Below are 19,387 nucleotides of genomic sequence, written 5' to 3'. Positions count from 1 at the left end.
GTATGAGAAATGCAAATATTCCTAGCTCTGTGCAGTACTGCTCAGTAACAACTAAACATCGGTGTCTTATCACCATTGTTTTTCTCCCAAAGCCAAAGCACAGCATCATGTCCCAGCTGAAAGCAGTACAGCAAACTACTGAAGCTGAGATGTTTTATTGTAGCCTTTGTTCTTAGCATAAAGAGAATGCAAATGATTGAATATCACTGAAATTTATTTGTTTTGGTTCTGTTGAACAAAATGACTAAGGCTTAGATTTAGCAAAATATACTTTAAGGAGATACAGAAGTGATCTGGCTCAACAAAGAACTTACATATGCGCCTAGTTTTCATAACAGTGGCATCTAAAAATGGACTGCAAAGCCCTCATGATGAACATGTTTTGTTTTTTTTATGTACTGTACTTACTACACAGGCTGGATCACACTATATTTATTCTTAAAATATTTTTGTATTTTAAAACATTTTAAGAGGTACTTTTTCCTATTGCAAAATAAATGAGGGAAAGACCTGACATATTTATTTCTGTTTTCTTTCTTTTTAAAGCATTTTTGTGCAATGGAAAGTTTCACAAGCACTTGCAAGAAATTTTTGTTCCCATGGTCATCCGCTACATTGACCTCATGGAATCATCAATTGCCCAGTCCATTCACAGAGGTCTTGAACAAGAGTCGTGGCAACCTGTCAAGTAAGTGCTTTCTACAGTGTTTCTACAAAGCACTACAGCTTTCTGTCTTATCAGGTGTTGTCCTCTGCTGTCCTCTAAATATTCTATTTTTTATTGTATTCCTACATTATTTATTTTTTCACAGGAGCATCACCAACAGTCTTCCTAATGTAGCTCTTCCAAAAGTTCCAAGTTTGCCTCTTAATCTTCCACAAATGCCTAGCTTTACTACACCAACCTGGATGACTTCCATGTATGAATTCACGTGTGTATTCTTCAATAACCTTCTGACTGTATGTCAGCTCTGCATGGCCTTGCTACTGTTCTGTGCAGCTGTTTTTGGATTGCATGGTGTTTATGATCTCTTAGTTGGAAATTACTGTTTCTTGGAAGTGAGCCAAGCATGGACTGTTAGCGAGTTGTGCTTTCTAGTGCCTTTAAATGAATTGGTCTTAAACTTGTAACTTAAAAAATCAGCTCAGCAAAGGTCTGTCAAAGTATGAGTGATGTTTTATACCCTAAACTACTTAATTACCCTTCTTAATTAATAAGCAGCGAGGAATCTTTTGAATAACTGATTTTAGATCATAAAGTGAAGCAGCCCATCATATTTTTGCATGGGCTATATTAACTCATTGCATGTGAAAACAGTCCTGAAAACTGATTCCAATAGTTGATTGCAAATTTAGCCATTAAATATTGATATTAGAAGAAAATTATAAGGTTAATTGGTACCCAGAATAGAAATGCATCTATTGCTTTGCCTGTTTCAAAGTATATATATATATATATTTTTTATATACTAGAGGAAGGCTCCAGGAGAACTTTGCTTTAGCTCAGGTTGTAATAGGAACAGGTGAATGTGAATGACTTCAGAAAACATACATGTAACACACAAAACTTGATAATAAAATTTCAAGCCAGGTATTGTTTTCTCAAGTTTTGTGATGGAATTAAACACACATAACAAGTATTCACATCCATTACTATGAGAGTTTATAGATTGTGCTCTGCCAGATTTCTGGCACTTGTCCATAGAATTGTTCTGCTGCTAATTCTTCTAAAAGCTGACAAAATTCCTCTTAATCCTTGGCTTTGGTAGCTTTTGTGTTTACTGTAATTCTAGATTTCTCCTAATGTGCTTATGCAATTGATTTCAGCTCTGAGTACAAGCTGATTGGTCATCTGCTACTCAGATCTATTTGCCTAGTTATTCTCACTCTTTCAATGGTTACTTTTTTTTTTAAAGACTAGCTTTTAGATTTAAAAGTTGTTATAATCCTAGATGTGGTCTTCTTACAATCTGTATTCTAGTAGCCTCTTCCAGTAAAAATAACTTGTAGATTTTAAAATATTTGTATTTTACATATTGAATTTGTAATTAATATATAACAAGTATTGGTCCTGGTTGGAGTATTATACTGGTGTAACTTTCCTAAATGAAAGCTTTGGTGTAGCAATAAACACCTAGACAGTATTGTCAAAAATGCGTGTGTAGTGCAAAACTCAGCCACTGCCTCATCTCCCTTGCACATATTCTGGAAATAAGTATGTGGCCTGTATAAAAGAGTATGAAAAACATCCTAAGCTAATTTGTGTGGTTTTGAAAGCACTGAGGCTCACATGAGCTGTAAGAACTTGCCAGCAGTAGCTGCTGCTTTGTTGTTTGTCAAGAGGAATGGGGACAAGAACTGTACCAGGCATGGTGTCTGCATGGAGCTCAGTAAGGCCATCACTCCTTTCAGCTGCCTCTTGCAGCAAACCAGAAGAAAAGATCTGCCAAGGTACTGGCTCTGTTGTAGATGGCTTTGCTTTCTTTCTTCAAAATGTAGAGCTTTGAAGTTGTATTCATTGAAGAGTGTTTAAATTTAATTCCAAGATTTTAGTATTATCATTGTAATACAGTGGAATTCAGGTAGTATTTTAAGAATCAGACTACTGCCTGCAACCTGCAGAAAAGCCAGGTAACTTCTCTAAATGGCCATGTATTTTATTTGAATCAAAAAGTAACATCAGTTTGAGTGAAGGCTCTGCAAGCCAGTTATTATTCCAAGCTCATGAATTTCCTTTGTCCTGCTGGTTAGTTAGTGTCTCAGCTTCCAGTAGCGAAAGTGGTTTGTTCCTGTTATTACATGAAATAATCTCCTATTATTATTTTTCTCAAACAGCTTTCATCCCATCCTTTGCAAGAAAATCAGAGCTTTCCAGTTAAATTTTCCGATGGGAAATAACCAACTACCTGTTCTCCAGTCTCTATTAACCAAAACCCAGTGTTTCCTTCTCTTCTCCTGGCTGAACACCCCCAGCTCTTTCAGCCTGTCCTTGCTCAGCAGCCTGTCTGTGCTCAGCCCTCTGATCATCTTTGTGGCCCTCCTCTGGACCTGCTCCAACAGCTCCATGCCCTTCTTCTGTTGGGGGCTCCAAAACTGGATGCAGTACTCCAGTTGGGGTCTCATGACAGCAGAGTAGAAGGGCAGAATCATCTCCTTCCTCCTTATCTCTATGCAACCCAGGATACAGTTGACTTTTGGGCTGCAAGCACACACTGCTGGCTCACATTGAATCTTTCATCAACTGACACTCCTGAATCCTCCTCCTCAGAGCTGCTCTCAAGCCATTCCCCGCTCAACCTGTATCTGTGCTTGGGATTGCTCTTTCCCAGATGCAGGACCTTACATTTGGCCTTATTGAATTTCATGAGGTTGTCATGAGCCCACTTCTCAAGCCTGTCCAGATCCCTCTGGATAGCATCCATTCCCTCTAGCATGTTAACTGCACCACTCATGTTGGTGTTGTCTGCAAACTTGCTCCATCCCACTTGATCCCACTGTCTGTGTCACCTACAAAGATGTTAAATAACATCACTCCCCACACCAATCCCTGAGGAATGCCACTCTTCACTGGTTTCCACTTGTACATTCAGCCATTGACCGCAACACTCTGAGTGCAGCCATCCAGCCAATTCCTTATCCAGCGAGTGGTCCATCCATCAATTCAATTTTTCTCCAATTTGATGATCAGGATGTCAAACACCTTGCACAAATCCAGGTAGATGATGTCAGTTGCTCTTCCTCTATCCACTGATGCTGTAACTCCATCATAACAGGCCACTAAGTTTGTCAGGCAGGACTTGCCCTTGGTGAAGCCATGTTGGTTACCACAAATCACCTCATCTTTATTTTCCGTGTGCCACACTAGGGCCTTCAGGAGGATCTTCTCCATGTTCTTGACAGGCACAGGGGTGAGACTGACTGGCTTGTAGTTTCCTGGATCTTTTTTTTTTACCCTTCTTGAAAATGGGGGTCATGTTTCCCCTTTTAATCAGTGGGAACTTCACCAGACTTCCATGGCCTTTCAAATATGATGGACATTGGCTTGGCAACTTCATCTGCCAGTTCCCTCACAATCTGTAGATGAATCTTGTCAGGTCCAATGAGCTTGTACACTTTCCGGATTTTTAGATGGTCTCAAACCTCATCTTCACTTACAGCAAGCTCCTTCTCCAAGTTCTTGCATCTTTGGTGATGTGGCTGGAGCCCTTGCTGGTGAAGGCTGAGGCAAAGATGTCATTGAGCACCTCAGCTTTTTCCGTATCCCTCATGAGTTGTCTCCAGTTTCCTTCCAGAGAGAGCCCACATCTTCCCTGACCTCCTTTTTTATCACTGATATACCAGTAGCATTTCTTCTTGTTCCCCTTTATGTCCCTGGCTAGATTTAGATCTGTCTGGGTTTTGGCATTCCTAACCTGATCCCAGGCTGCTTGGGCAACTTCTTTGTAGTCCTCCCAGGTAACCTGTTCTTCCTTCCGCTCCCTATAGACTTTCTTTTTGAGTTTAAGTAAGTCCAGGAGCTCCTTGTTTATCCACAGATGCCTCCTGACATTCTTGCATACCTTTCTTTTTCTTGGGATGCACCAATTCTGGGCTTGGGAGAAATGGTCCTTCAGAACCGACCAGCTTTCTTGGGCCCCTCTTCCCTCCAGGGCTTTCTCCCGTGTCTCCCTGCCAAGCAGCTTTCTGAAGAGTTCAAAGTCTGCTCTCCTGAAGTCCAGAGTAGCAAGCTTGCTGCACCACCTCTTTGATACCTGAAGGATTTTGAACTCTACCATTTTGTGGTCACTGTAGCCAAGGCTGCCTTTGAGCATCACATTACTCACCAGCCACTCCTCGTTGAGGAGGAGACAAGTCCAGCATAGCACCTTTTCTCATTGGTTTCTGTACTACTTATAAGTGTAAGTTATCATCAACACATATCATTAGGCATTTCTTTGTGTGCTTCGTTGATTAATGTTACAATCTCTTCCTCTATATCACTTAAAAATTGCTTCAATTCTTTTGAATATTACAAGAGAATATTATTTATAATTTTTAATTAACTTGCTTTTTTTTTCTTGATGACGTATTTTGAAGAAGGAAATGTATACTGCTAATGACAGTGCTTAGAAAGATTATTAAATCATTTTCAGTTGTTTTTCCTTAACCTGTTATTATTGGGCATTGGAAAGAGAGATATGAAAAGAGGAAATTGTTCAGTGTCTGTTTGTTTTGATTGGTCTCTGGAGAGGATAACTCAGAGGACACCTTGGCTAGACATGTGGAGCATTACAACGTTTGGCTAAGGACAGTATCCTAAAAGGAGAAAATACCTGAATATTCTGTAAAATCTTCTAGTTATCCAGAATGATGCTTTTCTCAATTCCTCATTAATTAATTAAAATTACTTCTGTTCCATTTTGTATTTTAAATGGAGTTACTCTGCCTCTTGTGAACGAGGCTTTTAAATTGCATTTGTGGGTGATTTAGTTGTGTATGATTTCATTTATAAATTATTATTTTCAGTGCAAGCCAACATATATTCACTGACCAAAAGCACTGCAGATGCAGACTCAAGCTTGTCCATTGCTATCTTATGCCATTCTTGATCATCAGGCTCTGCATATCTCACAGCTGGAGAAACATGAGATAGGATACAAGGATACATGCTTTCAGGAAGACAGTCCTGTCTTGTCTACCAGCTGGAGCAGGCAGTTACGAAGCAAATGCCTCAGCTATGTTCATCCTTCTGTGACTCAGCTACAATGAGTGGAGAAGGGAGCAGCCACAGTGGTCTGTCTGTGAATGTGCTGGGGCAGGTTTCAGCACTGTTCAGTACATCTGTAGTGCCACATTTGTTCTTGTCAGAGTACTTAGCTGTGGCAATTTGGAAGATGAAAATTGTTTTCTTTTTGAGGATAGTTACTTAAGAATATGGCCATAAGTGAAATTTAGCTGAAGTGATCTCCTTCCTGTGGAATACAGAGTTTTGAATTCAAGACAAGTGTAGCAAGCTCCTATTTGAGCTATTCTGGAAGATAAATATGTATTATGGGCTACATTTTGTTTCTTCCAAAAATACTTTCATTTAAGAAAGTAGAATTAACAGAAATGTTTTAGATTGCTTAAGCCTCAAGTTGCCTCAGTCTTGAGCTAAGTAGGAGGAGTCAAGAAGTTACTCTTAGGCCCTAACATCTTTGGGGGACCAAACACAATCCATTACTTGCTGCATCAAATGTGTTTTTCAGCCTTTCCAATCGCCAGCTAATGAAATGTAGAGAGTCGGGGCAGGTACTATTGACTCTATAATTACAAAGAAGCCTTTTATGTTGAAAGAATTCTCAGTTGACTTTCTGAGTCTTGAACATGCATATTCAAGGTAGGAACTGAACCTCACAAAGAACATGGTGCTGTTGCCCTATTTTATAGCACTACCCACAAAGCACTAATGGGTTATAATTCAGTAGTAAACTTCAGAATATACACAGTAATTTATAAAATCACCACTATTGCTCTTCGTAAATTCTACTAGAATGGAAGCCAGATGATTTGGGATCTTATGGTTGATAAAGAATGTCCATAGATATTTAGAATATCTTTTATATTTCCATATTCCAAGCTGTCTTATTGGGTAATCTTGCAGCTCTGTTAATGGACTGCTTGACTGACTGCTACTGCTTCGATAATTGAGTAAATGGAGGAAAGTTGCCTCTTTTGGCTATTAGTGGACAAGTGAATTGCTTAGGAGAATGTATACAGTTCCTAAGTTTAATATGCTGCAAGATTTTAGAGAAATACAATGTTCTTCACCTTTTTTTGCTGTGTTTGGTACGAGAGGCAGAAAACCATAGAACTATTTAGCTTAAAATGGACTACATCTACAAAGTTAAATTGTGTCAAAAAATTAGGGTGGGCCTCTTTAAACCATTGGAAACTTTATTCCAAGGACCTGATTAAAAAGAGTCAAAAACTAAACAATACCTTTTGCACAAACTACTGCTGAAATCTTAAATCTTGACTACAGAACAGTAGAGTTTGCACTTAATTGTAGATTAATAAATAATTCTATTGAGTATAGTTGAAAAAAGAGTAGCAATTTTCAGGTACAGCAATATTATTCCATTCATTAGACTAAATTAGCTTATCATAAGTGTTCAAATAAAAACCTTACAGTAGCCAAGAATGGGTTTTGTAATTGTGCACACAGATTCAAGTGCTTCAGTGGTTTGAATTGAATGTGGGAATACCTCCTGCTGTCAGGAGGAGGTGAAAACTGCATTTGGTTTTTCTTGATGTTGCGTTTTATGGAATATTAAACTCTGAGATGACATAACCAGATATTCAAGGGGGAATAAAATCTGCAGACTGTAGATCCACTTCAGGGTATTGAGGTATGTGTTGACAATATTATTTGTAATATCTTTAATGAATAATGGACAGAAAAAAAATTCTGTAGTCTGTGTAAAGCAGTGATCTGTTACAAATAGGAACAGGTTGGTTGAAATCACAGTTCTCTTCAGCACATAGCAAACAAATTGGTTATTTGTGCCTGAATTAGGAAAAATTAGTTTCTGTTGTAGCACTGAATTTTCCTTCCTTATCTAACTAGTGTAATAATACAGTAGTCAAATTCAAATGTTATCGGACAGTGCTGAATAAGAATTGAAGAATGGAACCTCAAAATCGTATGAAAAGAGAACGAATGAATTAGTGTTTCTGACAGAATGAATTAGTGTTTCATGAACCTGTGTCTATTACTAAATTTATTTTAATTTGAAACTTTACTTGGTAGTATAATGAAACCAAATTAAGTGGCTACCAGGGAGTGAACGTGCATAGGAATACATTAATGTTATTGAGAACACATTAGTCCTCCTGAGTCTTAAAGAATTTCATTTAGAATTCCATTAGGCTAAAAATGAAAAAAATACATGCGAAATGATAAAAAATGATAAAATATGATCTAATAATGAAAAGTGGTAGTTTGTTTCCTGGGGAAGTATGTTTTGTTTTCTAGAAAGTGTGTTCTTAACCAACTTTAATATTGACTGGCATTACCTCTATTTCTGCCACTATATCATTTGTCATCTTTTACCCCCTCTGACTAAAAAAAAATGTGTTTTTCAAGTCAGATATTGTGTATAATGAAGCATCTATGGCTTCATTTTCTGGTAGTCTCTTAGAGATATAAGATATAATGAAATCCCCAATATTGGGGTCGTACAGCTTAAAAAACAGACCAGCAGAATCATAGACTTTCTGAGGTGTTGTGGGGGTTCATTCTTGATATTTCTTAATTAAACTTAATGGTGTATAAAAGTGCTCCTCACTCAGCTCTAACCTGAACAGTAACATCCCTGTGCAAGTTGTAACCTTAGCAGCCTCCTGGGCTTTTATTGCTGTTTCTGCTGTTTTCTTTCAGGAGCACAGCACAATGTAAAATTAGTAATTATTATTTAAGATGAGTGAGGAAAAATGCATTACAACATGCAGGTCCTATTTGAAAACTGTGAACTATCCTGCATCTGGGAAGGGGCAATCCCAAGCGCAGATACAGGTTGGGTGGAGAATGGCTTGAGAGCAGCTCTGAGGAGGAGAAGGTCAACTGTATCCTGGGTTGCATAGAGATAAGCGTGACTTGCAGGAAGAAGGAGATGATTCTGCCCTTCTACTCTGCTGTCATGATGAAACCTCACCTGGAGTACCGTGTCCAGTTCTGGAGCCCCCAGCACAAGAAGGGCATGGAGCTGTTGGAGCAGGTCCAGAGGAGGGCCACAGAGATGATCAGTGGGCTGAGCACCTCCCCTACAAGGACAGGCTGAGAGAGCTGGAGCTCTTCAGCCAGGGGAAAGAAGGCTTCATGGGGACGCTATAGCAGAGTTCCAGTACTTGAAGGGAACCTACAGGAAAGGTGGAGAGGGACATTTTAGAATAACATGTAGCGACAAGACAAGGGGAAATGTCTTCAAACTGGAAGAATATTGATTTGGACTCGATATTAGGAAGAAATTCTTTACTGTGAGTATGGTGAGACACTGGAAGAGGTTGCCCAGTGAGGCTGTGGATTCTGGCTGGATGGGGCTTTGAGCAACTGGTCTAGAGGGAGGTGTCCATGCCTATAGAAGGGGCACTGGAACTAGATGATCGTAAAGGTCCCTTCCAATCCAAACCATTCTGTGATTCATTCTATGACTCATTCTGTGTTCTTTCTTGCACGTACTAGAGACATCAAAATATGACATTTGAGTTGTTGGTTTGAACCCAGCCTTTTCCATAGGCAGGTGTCACCACTCGGCCTTCTCTGGCCTCCCTCTTTTCCCAGTTTGGCTGTCTTTTTTGAATCTAAGACAGCACAGCAGAGGACAGTGATGACTCTGTAGTACTGCAAGCATTAAAGCAGGGGAAGAAGGGGGAGCTTGTGTGAATCTGGAAGGTGATGGGTTTTCTTAAGACCAAAGCAGTGCTCCTGCTGCATCTGTGCAACCTCTCCAAAGGTCTGAATATGTGCTTTAGGCCTTGCTTCATGTTACTGCCCCATGTCACGGCCCACCTGGTGTGACCCAGTGTTAGTGCTACTGATGAGTACATTAGTCAGTCAAATATGAGATATCTTTCCTATTTTTAAATTAGTTCATTTTCTAACCTGACTCTTGCCTGTCTCGGCACATTCAGCGCTCCCCAGTTCCTTCCATGAGAGCTTAGGTCACTTTACCCTCTGATAATTGTGTTCTTTTGCTATGAGGTAGAAGCAAGAAAATGGCACTACTGATATATTTAAGCTATCTGAATTAGAATTGAGCCTGCCAGGCTGTTTTTGAGGCTTGTGTCACTATCATCCTGGGATGCTGTGCTGTGAAGTATTGTGGCTTCTTAAGCAATGACCGAGGCATTGAAATGCAAGACATCGTGATAATATTAGTTAATCTACATTGACAGTGGAAGCATAACTGTATTTACAGCAAAGATTAGCCTTGAATTACTATGTCTTATCACATGTAAATGTCTTGAAATTCGTCACTTGGTTCAGAGCAGAAGAACTTGTAAACAGAACTATACTAATTCCATTTTGTTTATGCATGAATTTTGTTATTTCTCTTTTTTTCCATTGGGATATTCCGTCAGTGAGAATTAACGAGCATTTATCAAGGGACTGTTTGTCTGGGTATCTCTTTTATGATATTACAACTAGTATTTTTAGTTCTTTGGTAGATTTATCTACCTGAATTATGAAAGTAAGAAAACATATACAAAATCCTAACTGTTTTGGAAAATGTCCTTACTAATTAATGTTCCTTTATCCTTTATGTTTCCTGTCTTAATCTGAAATTTGAGCTACATCGTTCCTCCATGATCCTCATCATCTCACCCAACCTCCCTTAGCCTATTATATTCCTCAGTTGCAGATGAGAAAATTGTATTTTTTTCATCCTATTTGGAATTACTTAAAATTTTCCACTACCATTTTCACATCCTTGGAATAAAAGCAACTGTGCTATTAAATAAAGTGAAGGAGGATGATGGGTTGATAAGGAAATCCTATTCTCCTATATAATTCCATGGCAAATGAGAGAGACATCTGTACATTTATCTTTTGTTTCTTGGGGATTTTGTTTTGTTTTGTTTTCCATAGCAACGGCTCAGCTACATCAGAAGATCTTTTTTGGAAACTGGATGCTCTGCAGATGTTTGTTTTTGATCTTCACTGGCCAGAACCGGAATTTGCACACCATTTAGAGCAGAGACTTAAACTCATGGCCACTGACATGATAGAAGCCTGCGTGAAAAGGTACAGTTGAAATGACCAATAGAAAACTGGGAGAGATTTAAAAATTAACATAGGAACAGTTATACTGGTGCACAGAAGTGCATCCATAGGAGGATCCCGGTTTCCTGCTGTGATCAGCAGCAGACGCATTGGGAAAGATCATGTGAATTTATGTCAAGTATGAAGAAATAATGTATTTCCCGTCACATGACAAAGAGCAATTTAGCAACATCTGCAAAGTAGCAAGGAAAATTTCTGCATGTTTTGAGCTGTGCCCTAGAAGTCAAGAAATCAAATCTCTTTGCCATTCCAGATTTGTGGCAAATGTTAATAGTTGACTATAAAACAGTAATGGAGAAAACAAAATTTGTAGATAGTTCAGTAGTGTCAATCAGAAAATATGGAATATTGATATGGAAGACTAAAGGAACAGAGAAGCTTTCGTAACCCGTGAAGTTTAATCTGATAACACAATATTTTTTTTTTTTCTTTAAAGATAATAGGAACAAGAACCTGAGACTTATTATATGAGCTTATTGCTGTAGATCTACCGTGGTGAAATTTTGGTGAAAAAGGCAGAAGCATACCACAAAAAATTTGTATTTGATTTTGGAAGGAAGATGATATAATGAATGGAATAAAAGTTTGTGTTCTATAGCAGAAGTAGATATGAGACAATAATGAAATGGAAGTTTTCCAATCAGTCATGCAAACTTACATCCATCTGTGCAAAATTCTTTGGCTCAAAGACATTTAGGCTGAGACAACAGGACTAAAATACAAGGGTATATGAAATTATTACTAGTCAGAATAATTTAATTTTAATCTTTTCAAATAAATCAAGTCCTTTTTTTTAAAGTGATTATGATTACATATTACTATGAGAAGGCAATTATATTAATATAAATACTTTGATTTCTCCTAAACAATAAATCTAATGCCATATGTTGGCATTATCTAACACTCTGCTCTATATGGACTTGATTATGTGGATTTTAAAGCCACAAACATAATAGGATAAAAGCAGCTCAATGACAGAGTCACAGGTAGAAGCCAAGAGCAAAAATTATTTACACAGAGGCACTAGAAAAAGAATTCCTTCTAGGTTGTATTTTGGTCACTTACCAATCCTGATCTCTTTGCTGCTTGCTATTGTAGAGAATAAGATTTTGGTAGCAATAGATGAGGGTTGTGTCAATAGTACAGAAAGTTCTTGGTGTCATTATTTAAACTATATTGATAATTTAGGCTGAATACATAACATACTAGTGTTAATACTCCGGGTATATTTTAGTGTTGGTGAAGATGCCAAAACTGAGATAAACAAAGAAAGTGGTATCCCTAGAATGAGTTCTATTGGAAAGTAGCAACTCAGAAAAGAAAGGTGGAACTATTTTCTCATTGTGATACTACTGTGTTCTATAAGATATTTTAAATTAGATAAAAGATCCTTCCATTCCCATTTTGTAAATTATTGTGTTAATTTCTACTGTGTGCGTTTACAAGTAAAGGAAGAAATAAAACATTTTTATATTTTTATATTCTGAAACTATTATCCTTTTCTTCAGTAGCATTCACTGAAAAGAAAATAGTTTTGTTTATTACTGATCTCATGATACATCTTAGGTGTCAATATAAATATTCATATTTGTTTAATAATAAACTCTATCAATGGGATTCTCTTTTCTGTTAAAATTTAAAGAGGATTTTAGAATTATATTCCTTGGAAGCAAGCAAGCACTTGCTTTATTGTGAACTACATTTTAACATATATTTTCATTGCTTTAAATTCTTCTTAATCATCATACAAGAAGCATATTGTTATCTAGTAGGCAAGAAGATAATACAGTGTTTTTTTTCACTGCAGTAGCTGAAGCAGTGCAGAACCTTGAAATTACCATCAATACCATTGTTTATTGAGTGGGTAGATATCCTCCACATTCAGAATTTTATTTCTAAAATCTTCTCACGTGCACGTACATCATTAAGTCACCATGGTGAATAAGGTTTATATATTTCTGCAGCAGTCACCGAAAATTATCAGAAATACTCATATTATGAATTGTGTTTTAATAAACAGAACAAGAATTGCTTTTGAAGTCAAGCTGCAGAAGACAAACAAATCAACAGACTTGCGTATTCCTTCTTCTCTGTGTACAATGTTTAATGTCTTAGTTGATGCCAAAAAGCAGACAGCTAAACTCTGCATACTAGAAGGAGGGCAAGAGGTAAGTGGAATTTTGTATGCTTAATTCCTATGTTCAGTTCATATGAAATGTCCCAGTCTGTGGACAGTCCGTAGTCAATTAATTTCAAATTAGCTGAAAGTCATCACATGCAGGGGCATACATACAGTGCTCCTTAGAAGGATCACTCAAGACACTTCTAAACCAGAGAAGGTACAGTGCTTCTCTAATTTATTTGCTGTAACCTATGAGTCTGTAGATAATCAGAGAAATTCCTGATTCACAGCCACTCTGAGAATTTTGCTTGGGTTGCAGCAGCTCATAATCCTGCATAAGGAGTCTTTTGTAATAGTAAAATAGTACCAAAACATTGTCCTTTGCAGTCAGGTTTTAATTGAGGAAGAATTGTTTTAATTGGCTCATATACTTAGCATTCATTCCTGTGAACATGCTGAAAATAGAGGAAAGAAATAATCAGCTAATTTAATGGGATTTTTTAATTTAATTGTGAAGGTCAGGGACAGTTTTAGTACTAGCCTGCTACCGGAGTAGTAGATTCCCCACAGCTGGAGCATTGATGTGTTTTTAAAGGAAATACAGACTTCACTGACTGCTGTACTTCCCACGTTGTCACTCTCAGCAGAAATAATGTGCAAAATGAAAAAGGGCATGCTATGTAGTCTGGTGACATTACCAGCACATCAAATTAAAACTGTTCTTGTTACGCACTAGTACTAATGCGTTAGTGTCATTTGTTTTTGGAGAGATAGTTAGAACATTTGTCAGAATGTGGCAAAAAAAAGTATGTCTTCTCTGGGCAGTTTTACATTTATTTTATTTTGTCATATTGTTTCTGCTGATTTTTCCATTTCTGTATTGTGCTTTTTATTTTGTTGATTCATCTTTTTGAGTTAGTGTATTCAATGTAATTGTCTTTTTTTTTTTTTTCCTCATTTCAATGAGACATTCATCATTTTCCTGTTCTACCCTGTCATCTTTATTTTTCCTTTTGGTTTTCCATGACATGAACCAGTTTGCTAGTCAATGGGTAAGTGTTTCTTCATTGTTTTTTTTAACCTACATTTTTTCTTTAGTTTTTAACTGCCATTGTGAATTCTAAGTTGAAACAACGCTTTTGTGTTTGTTTTGTTTATTAATGTGCTTGCCCAGCCTTAGGAATTTCCTTACAGACTGACCTTGCTGGATTACCAGCTTCTAAATTCTTCTTTCTTCATTCACCCTTCTAAGGTGATTCTGGATGAATTCTTCGTTCTTCTTCTTTTCAATCCCAGTCACAAAGTTTTGGGGTCTTTCACCTCTCAGTGAAGCAAAATAGTTTGTTTCATGCGCATCAGAAGTTACCACAACTAGCAACTCTTCACCTTAGGGGATGAAGGCAGTTCATCTTTTTCTGAGCAGTAACCTGCACACATGTGCACATCCTTGTTTAGGGAAGGACAACACCAGCACCTCCATGAAGACCTCAAACAGATGGTATAGCCTCACTTCCCACAGTCACATCATTCCTCTCACGTGCTCTTGATGCTGCCTCCTGTGTTGTCAGTAAGACTCCCTCAGAACAAAAGTTCAGCATTCACAGCTACCTCTTGGACTGCAGACCTTCTGAAATCTCCTCATTCTTTAGATTTTTAAGTCCTATTGGTTATTTTAATCTCCATCAAGCTCCAAATAGCAGTACAGCCTTTATCCCTGCAAGATCTGACCATGACTCCAAATGCCTCCAGTGCTCTTTTTGCAGTGCAAGAGTTGAACAGTGTGATGAAACAGATACTTATTTCGAAGTCCCCAAATCAACATTAAAGCTAATCAATCAAAGGAATCTCAAATTCTTCACATATCAGAAGTTATCGTGTAGTGGGAAAAACTTTCTCATAAATTCTGAATTATCAGTTTTTTCTGTTCACAAGGCTGTTTCAGAATGAGTAAGAAAAAATAAGTCTTTCTGTCACTTGTAGCTTATATCATAGTTGTTTGAAACACTTACAGATTTCTTGAGTGAGATACTTCTGGAATCTGCCCATTTGCCAAAGAAGCCAGAAGAGCATCTCATGGCATCATCTGTTGTATTTCTTGCTCGTCTATAGGACCTCTGACATTTCCAGATACTCCAACTCAGCCACTTGGTCTTAAAACCTTTTCCATATTACCTTTCTTTCCTTTGTTCTTCTTCAGCCTCATTTTAATCTCAGACGTGGTATTTTGTGCTAGTCAAGAGAAGTTTTCCATAAGGCCTCAGTAAAAATATGATTAAAGAGCAAATTTTTCACCTAAAACTCAACTGAATATTCATCTGACAGTTCTTATAACTGACTCTGTGAGTGACAGAAGACGTTATTTTATGTAATATAAGACTTAAGCATCTCCCTGAATGTTACGTAATCTTTTCCTTCCCTATACAGAGCTAGGAGCACTTGTATGTTTGATTCGTTTAGAGTCAGATGAGGAATTTTTCATGGTCAGATAGGGAAGAATTTTTATTTATCATGTAATAATGGTCAAGCAGCACCTTGAGTTTTGATTTTAAATTTGATTGAGTCTTCTGGTTTTCCTGTTAGTACATACAGTGCTCACCATTTTCCCAACTGTTCTCCAGTGAAGAAATCTACTTCAGCTAATTCAGCTTGCTGAATGCCTTCTGCATTGTTTGACGGCTGACTTAGGAGGCTTTAAGAGGCATGTCCAAAGGAGAAGCACATTGTCTCAGATGAACTACAGTGCCTGTAGCCTTATTCATAGCCGAGCAGAATGGCAATTTATGGAGAAAAGCAGAAGGACACAGGGGGACAGCCAAGTGACATGCCAGTTGCTACTATTTCTTGAGTAGTTTCCTGTCCGGCTTCTTATTGTCAGTGTATGTAATCTTCAGTAAATATATGCTGAACAGCGTCGCATGTCCTTCCTGAATCAGCAGGCATTGTTCCTTTGCAGTCCATATATCCTGAATGAAATGAATAGCAGCAGCAAGGGAAATATTTTCTGTCGTACAATAATCATTCATCCAGAGTTCTTCAGCATTTGTTGTTTGGGATAAATACTTTACAAGCTATTAACTTTAAAAGTTACAGTCTAGAAGCTGCAGTATTGCAACTATATTCTGGTTTATTTTTAGTATGATAGGCAAGAATCGCACAGGAAATATTGCTGGAGGCAAAACTCTAACAGAATAGTTCTTGGGCCACTTTAGGTTGACAAGTAGTTAGGCATGAGCAGGAGCATATTTGCTGGCTTGTAACTGGGTAGTTTGAATGGAATAAACGCCACTGGTCTATACTATTCAGTGCTTTATAGCAAAATATTTATAAAAGCTATTTTAGTTCAGAATTCCAGCCTCCCTATCATGCTTTTTAAATGAGAGATTGCTTTTCCATTTGTGGAAAAATGAGTAATGTGCCTTCTCAGTGGAACATGCCACATCCAGTGGATATTGATAGGTGGGGAGAAAAAGAAATGCCAGGGAAAATTGGGCTTTAATTTGATGAGCTTTGTTTCTGAAGGACTTTCAGTTCATAAAATTCAAAGATCAAGGTCATTTAACTGCATAAATAGTAGAGGATTATAGCTGATTTGATAGTAGAAGTACAGAAGTAATTTCATATGCAGATAGTATTGTTATGTTGATAGTAATAGTTTTGGTTCAGATGATCACATAGAATTTATTTTCCAAACTCTGAGCCATCCAACTTTAAAACAAACAAAAGAAACAGAACTAAACTAAATTTAAAAAAAAAAAAAACAAAAAAAAAAAACAAATTCAAAAAGCCCAGTCCAATGTTGAGACACAGTGAGATTGAATGGAGGAGAACACTGAATATATTGCAGAGCTGAGCAAGTTACGGTTCTCAGCTGATCACCACAGGATTTAGGATCAAACACTTATGTTCCCAAAAGTAGGGTTGTCTGAAAGTGTTAAAATACTTTGTCTCCTTCCAAATATCAGTACTGGGTCTGCTACTGGGGGCGTGGAAACATGTTTGGAAGACCAGACAGGTTGTTCTCAACAGAAAGTCATTTTAGGTTACAATCCATTACACGCTATATCTCTAAGCATTGTTTTTTCTCATGTACCTCCTATAGGTGCAGCTGTTCATATTTTACTGGAGTAATTTAAGGGCAGAACTGCATTTTACATTTTCCCAAGATCCTTCAGAGATTTTGGGATCGTGCGGAAGGACCCCACAACGTGCATTCAAATCATGTAGCTGTAGGAGTTGTCTAGATTCAGCCTCTATTTGGACTGTGATCACATCAGCCAGCAGAAGAACATAAGGATGCAACCATCCATAAATAAATGAATTTGGGAAAGGAGTGAAGCTTGCTTCACTGAGAAAGCATGGCAGAAGCAGAAAAAACAGTCCTTCTATTTCTGATTTTGGGGTTGTGCATATCACCTTGTCAGCTCACATAACTCCATAGTGAATTCTACAGTATTTGCCATCTTCCTAAAGGCAACCACCTGCAGTCTGATAATCTTCTGTGAGGAGCTGAAGTTTTGCTTTGTCAAGCATGTCTGTATTGCTGGAAGTTGACACTGGAGAGGATTGGGATAAAAAAAAGGGTTTGATTGTATGGCTTGCAAAATAAGTCTTGGGAAAAAAAGAAAAAAAAAAAGAAACTCAGATTAAAATAAGAATTCAAATCTAATTTCTAAAGAAACTTCATAATTTTGGAAGCTTTTTGTTATTTTTGAATAATTCAAATTGTTTCTTAATTTTTCTGATCATGAATTTTTTTGATAATGAAGTTAAATATAATGGAACTATGAAAAGTTCTTTAATGTGTTTAATACATTTTTTCACTCTACTGAGATGTGTGCTAATATTGTCTGAGATCTGTATTCATGTTTTCCAACTATTTTTAAACTGCAGAGAAAATGTTAAAAGCAAAACTTAACATACATTGGGAACAGTAGTTGGTACATGGAACAAATAAATGTGCCTGGATAAACACATTTCATAGTTTTGTTCTCTCTGAGATTCAATGCAATTTTAGGAAATGTACTATTTAGAAAATTATTCCTAAATCTATTAAGCTGAACGGATTTAATGTTTTGATTTGTATGGCAACTCCAAGGCAGATAAAAAATAGCCTTTGAAAGCTCTGCGAACTATTCATCTAGCAGCTGCTAAGTTAGGCTAATGTTTGTACTGACCCCAGTACTTTTACTCTGAGCATTATGCTGTTAGCTGTTCCAAGTAGCCTTGAACTATGAAGGCAGGGTTAGTCTTTACAAGTCACATTTTCTGTGAAGTGGCTACTGGGGACAATCTTTGCTGTCAGATAAACGTTTCTAAAGGAAGAATTACTGTTTAAATTGATGTGCCTCCTTGAAAAAATGGGATCCCTAGTTTCTGTTAATTTCAGGAGGGAACTCTGTGGTGTTATCTAAAAGTCTTTCAGATTTATTTTAAAAGCATTTACTTAAAGGCACTTTCTGTATGAAAAAGTGAAAGAAAGAGACTATGGAAAATGAAGTCTGTTTTATTATGCCTTTTATGGCCTATTAATTAGTTACCATCTATTCTGCTTTATTGATGAAATTTTAATTTTGCCCTTGCTTGAGCATATTGTAAGACTTACACAAACTGCAGCTCACTGTGCTAACAGAAAGGCTCTTTTAGGATGAACAATTGAAGTTCGTTTCATTTCTAGAGGACATTTAAAATAACTTATGAATGAGAGTTGTCAGACATGAAATGCTCTATTAATTAAATCTTATTCTAGTCTTTTTGCTTCTGCAGCTAAACCAACCCTTTAGAAAAAAATACATGGCCACCTTAATTATATAGGGGAAGACAAAAAGTATCCTTCACATTCCTTCGCCTGAATAAGAATAAGAACTCAATTCATCTAAATAATAACCCCATTAGCTGCTTAACTCAACAGTATACATGGGAAAATTTTCAACACACAACATAAGAAAGTGTTGATTGGGTGGATCGTTTTCAAGGGTTCGTTCTTCTGATGGTCAAAATGATAATTTTAAGTAAATCTGATCTGGCAGTGTTATCAGCTTCACACTGTTTATGACATGACAAAAGTGTGTCTTCATGTACATGCTAATGCTTGTTTATCTTTTGAAAAACAGCAACAATACCATTCAAAAATAGATGACTTGGTTGAAGAGACTGTGAAAGAAATTATTTCACTCCTTGTTTCAAAGGTAAAACAATTCAGATTTTAATTAATTTAAAAAGTAGAAAATATATTTCTAATTGCTGAACTTCTGAAGTGTCTTTTAGTGTTATCCAGGCTTACAATACACTTGGAAGGGGAGGAAACAACAACACAGTTTGTAACTCATTGTCATCCAAATAATGTCACGTTTAACAAATTAAATGTTATTAACTGTTAGGTGAAAAATGTCTGTGCAACTGCTAATCAGATAGAATCAGTAAGACCTGATTATGTCAGTATTGTCCCAGATAACAGCATGTTT

The 19,387-nt window shown here is 37.2% G+C and overlaps 1 protein-coding gene across 7 annotated transcripts in view; it reads left to right on the top strand.

Moving 5' to 3' along the window:
- The window catches only part of CADPS2 (calcium dependent secretion activator 2), a gene marked incomplete at both ends in the record, with an annotated part of 304,052 nt that overhangs the window by 250,045 nt on the left and 34,620 nt on the right, over positions 1–19,387 (top strand). For 2 of the 7 annotated variants that reach the window (XM_079548165.1, XM_079548163.1), the window contains 5 exons: positions 547–688; positions 10,610–10,765; positions 12,825–12,972; positions 13,964–13,978; positions 19,037–19,111. In XM_079548165.1, coding sequence (XP_079404291.1) covers positions 547–688; positions 10,610–10,765; positions 12,825–12,972; positions 13,964–13,978; positions 19,037–19,111 — 536 coding nt within the window. Of the gene's footprint in view, positions 1–546; positions 689–812; positions 933–10,609; positions 10,766–12,824; positions 12,973–13,963; positions 13,979–19,036; positions 19,112–19,387 lie in introns of all 7 variants that reach the window. The other 5 variants (XM_079548162.1, XM_079548161.1, XM_079548166.1 and 2 more) reach the window with 3 other exon arrangements.

This window comes from Tetrao urogallus (genome assembly GCF_951394365.1).
Source record: "Tetrao urogallus genome assembly, chromosome: 1".
Classification (NCBI taxonomy): Eukaryota; Metazoa; Chordata; class Aves; order Galliformes; family Phasianidae; genus Tetrao; species Tetrao urogallus.
This window is presented reverse-complemented; position numbering and strand designations above follow the sequence as displayed.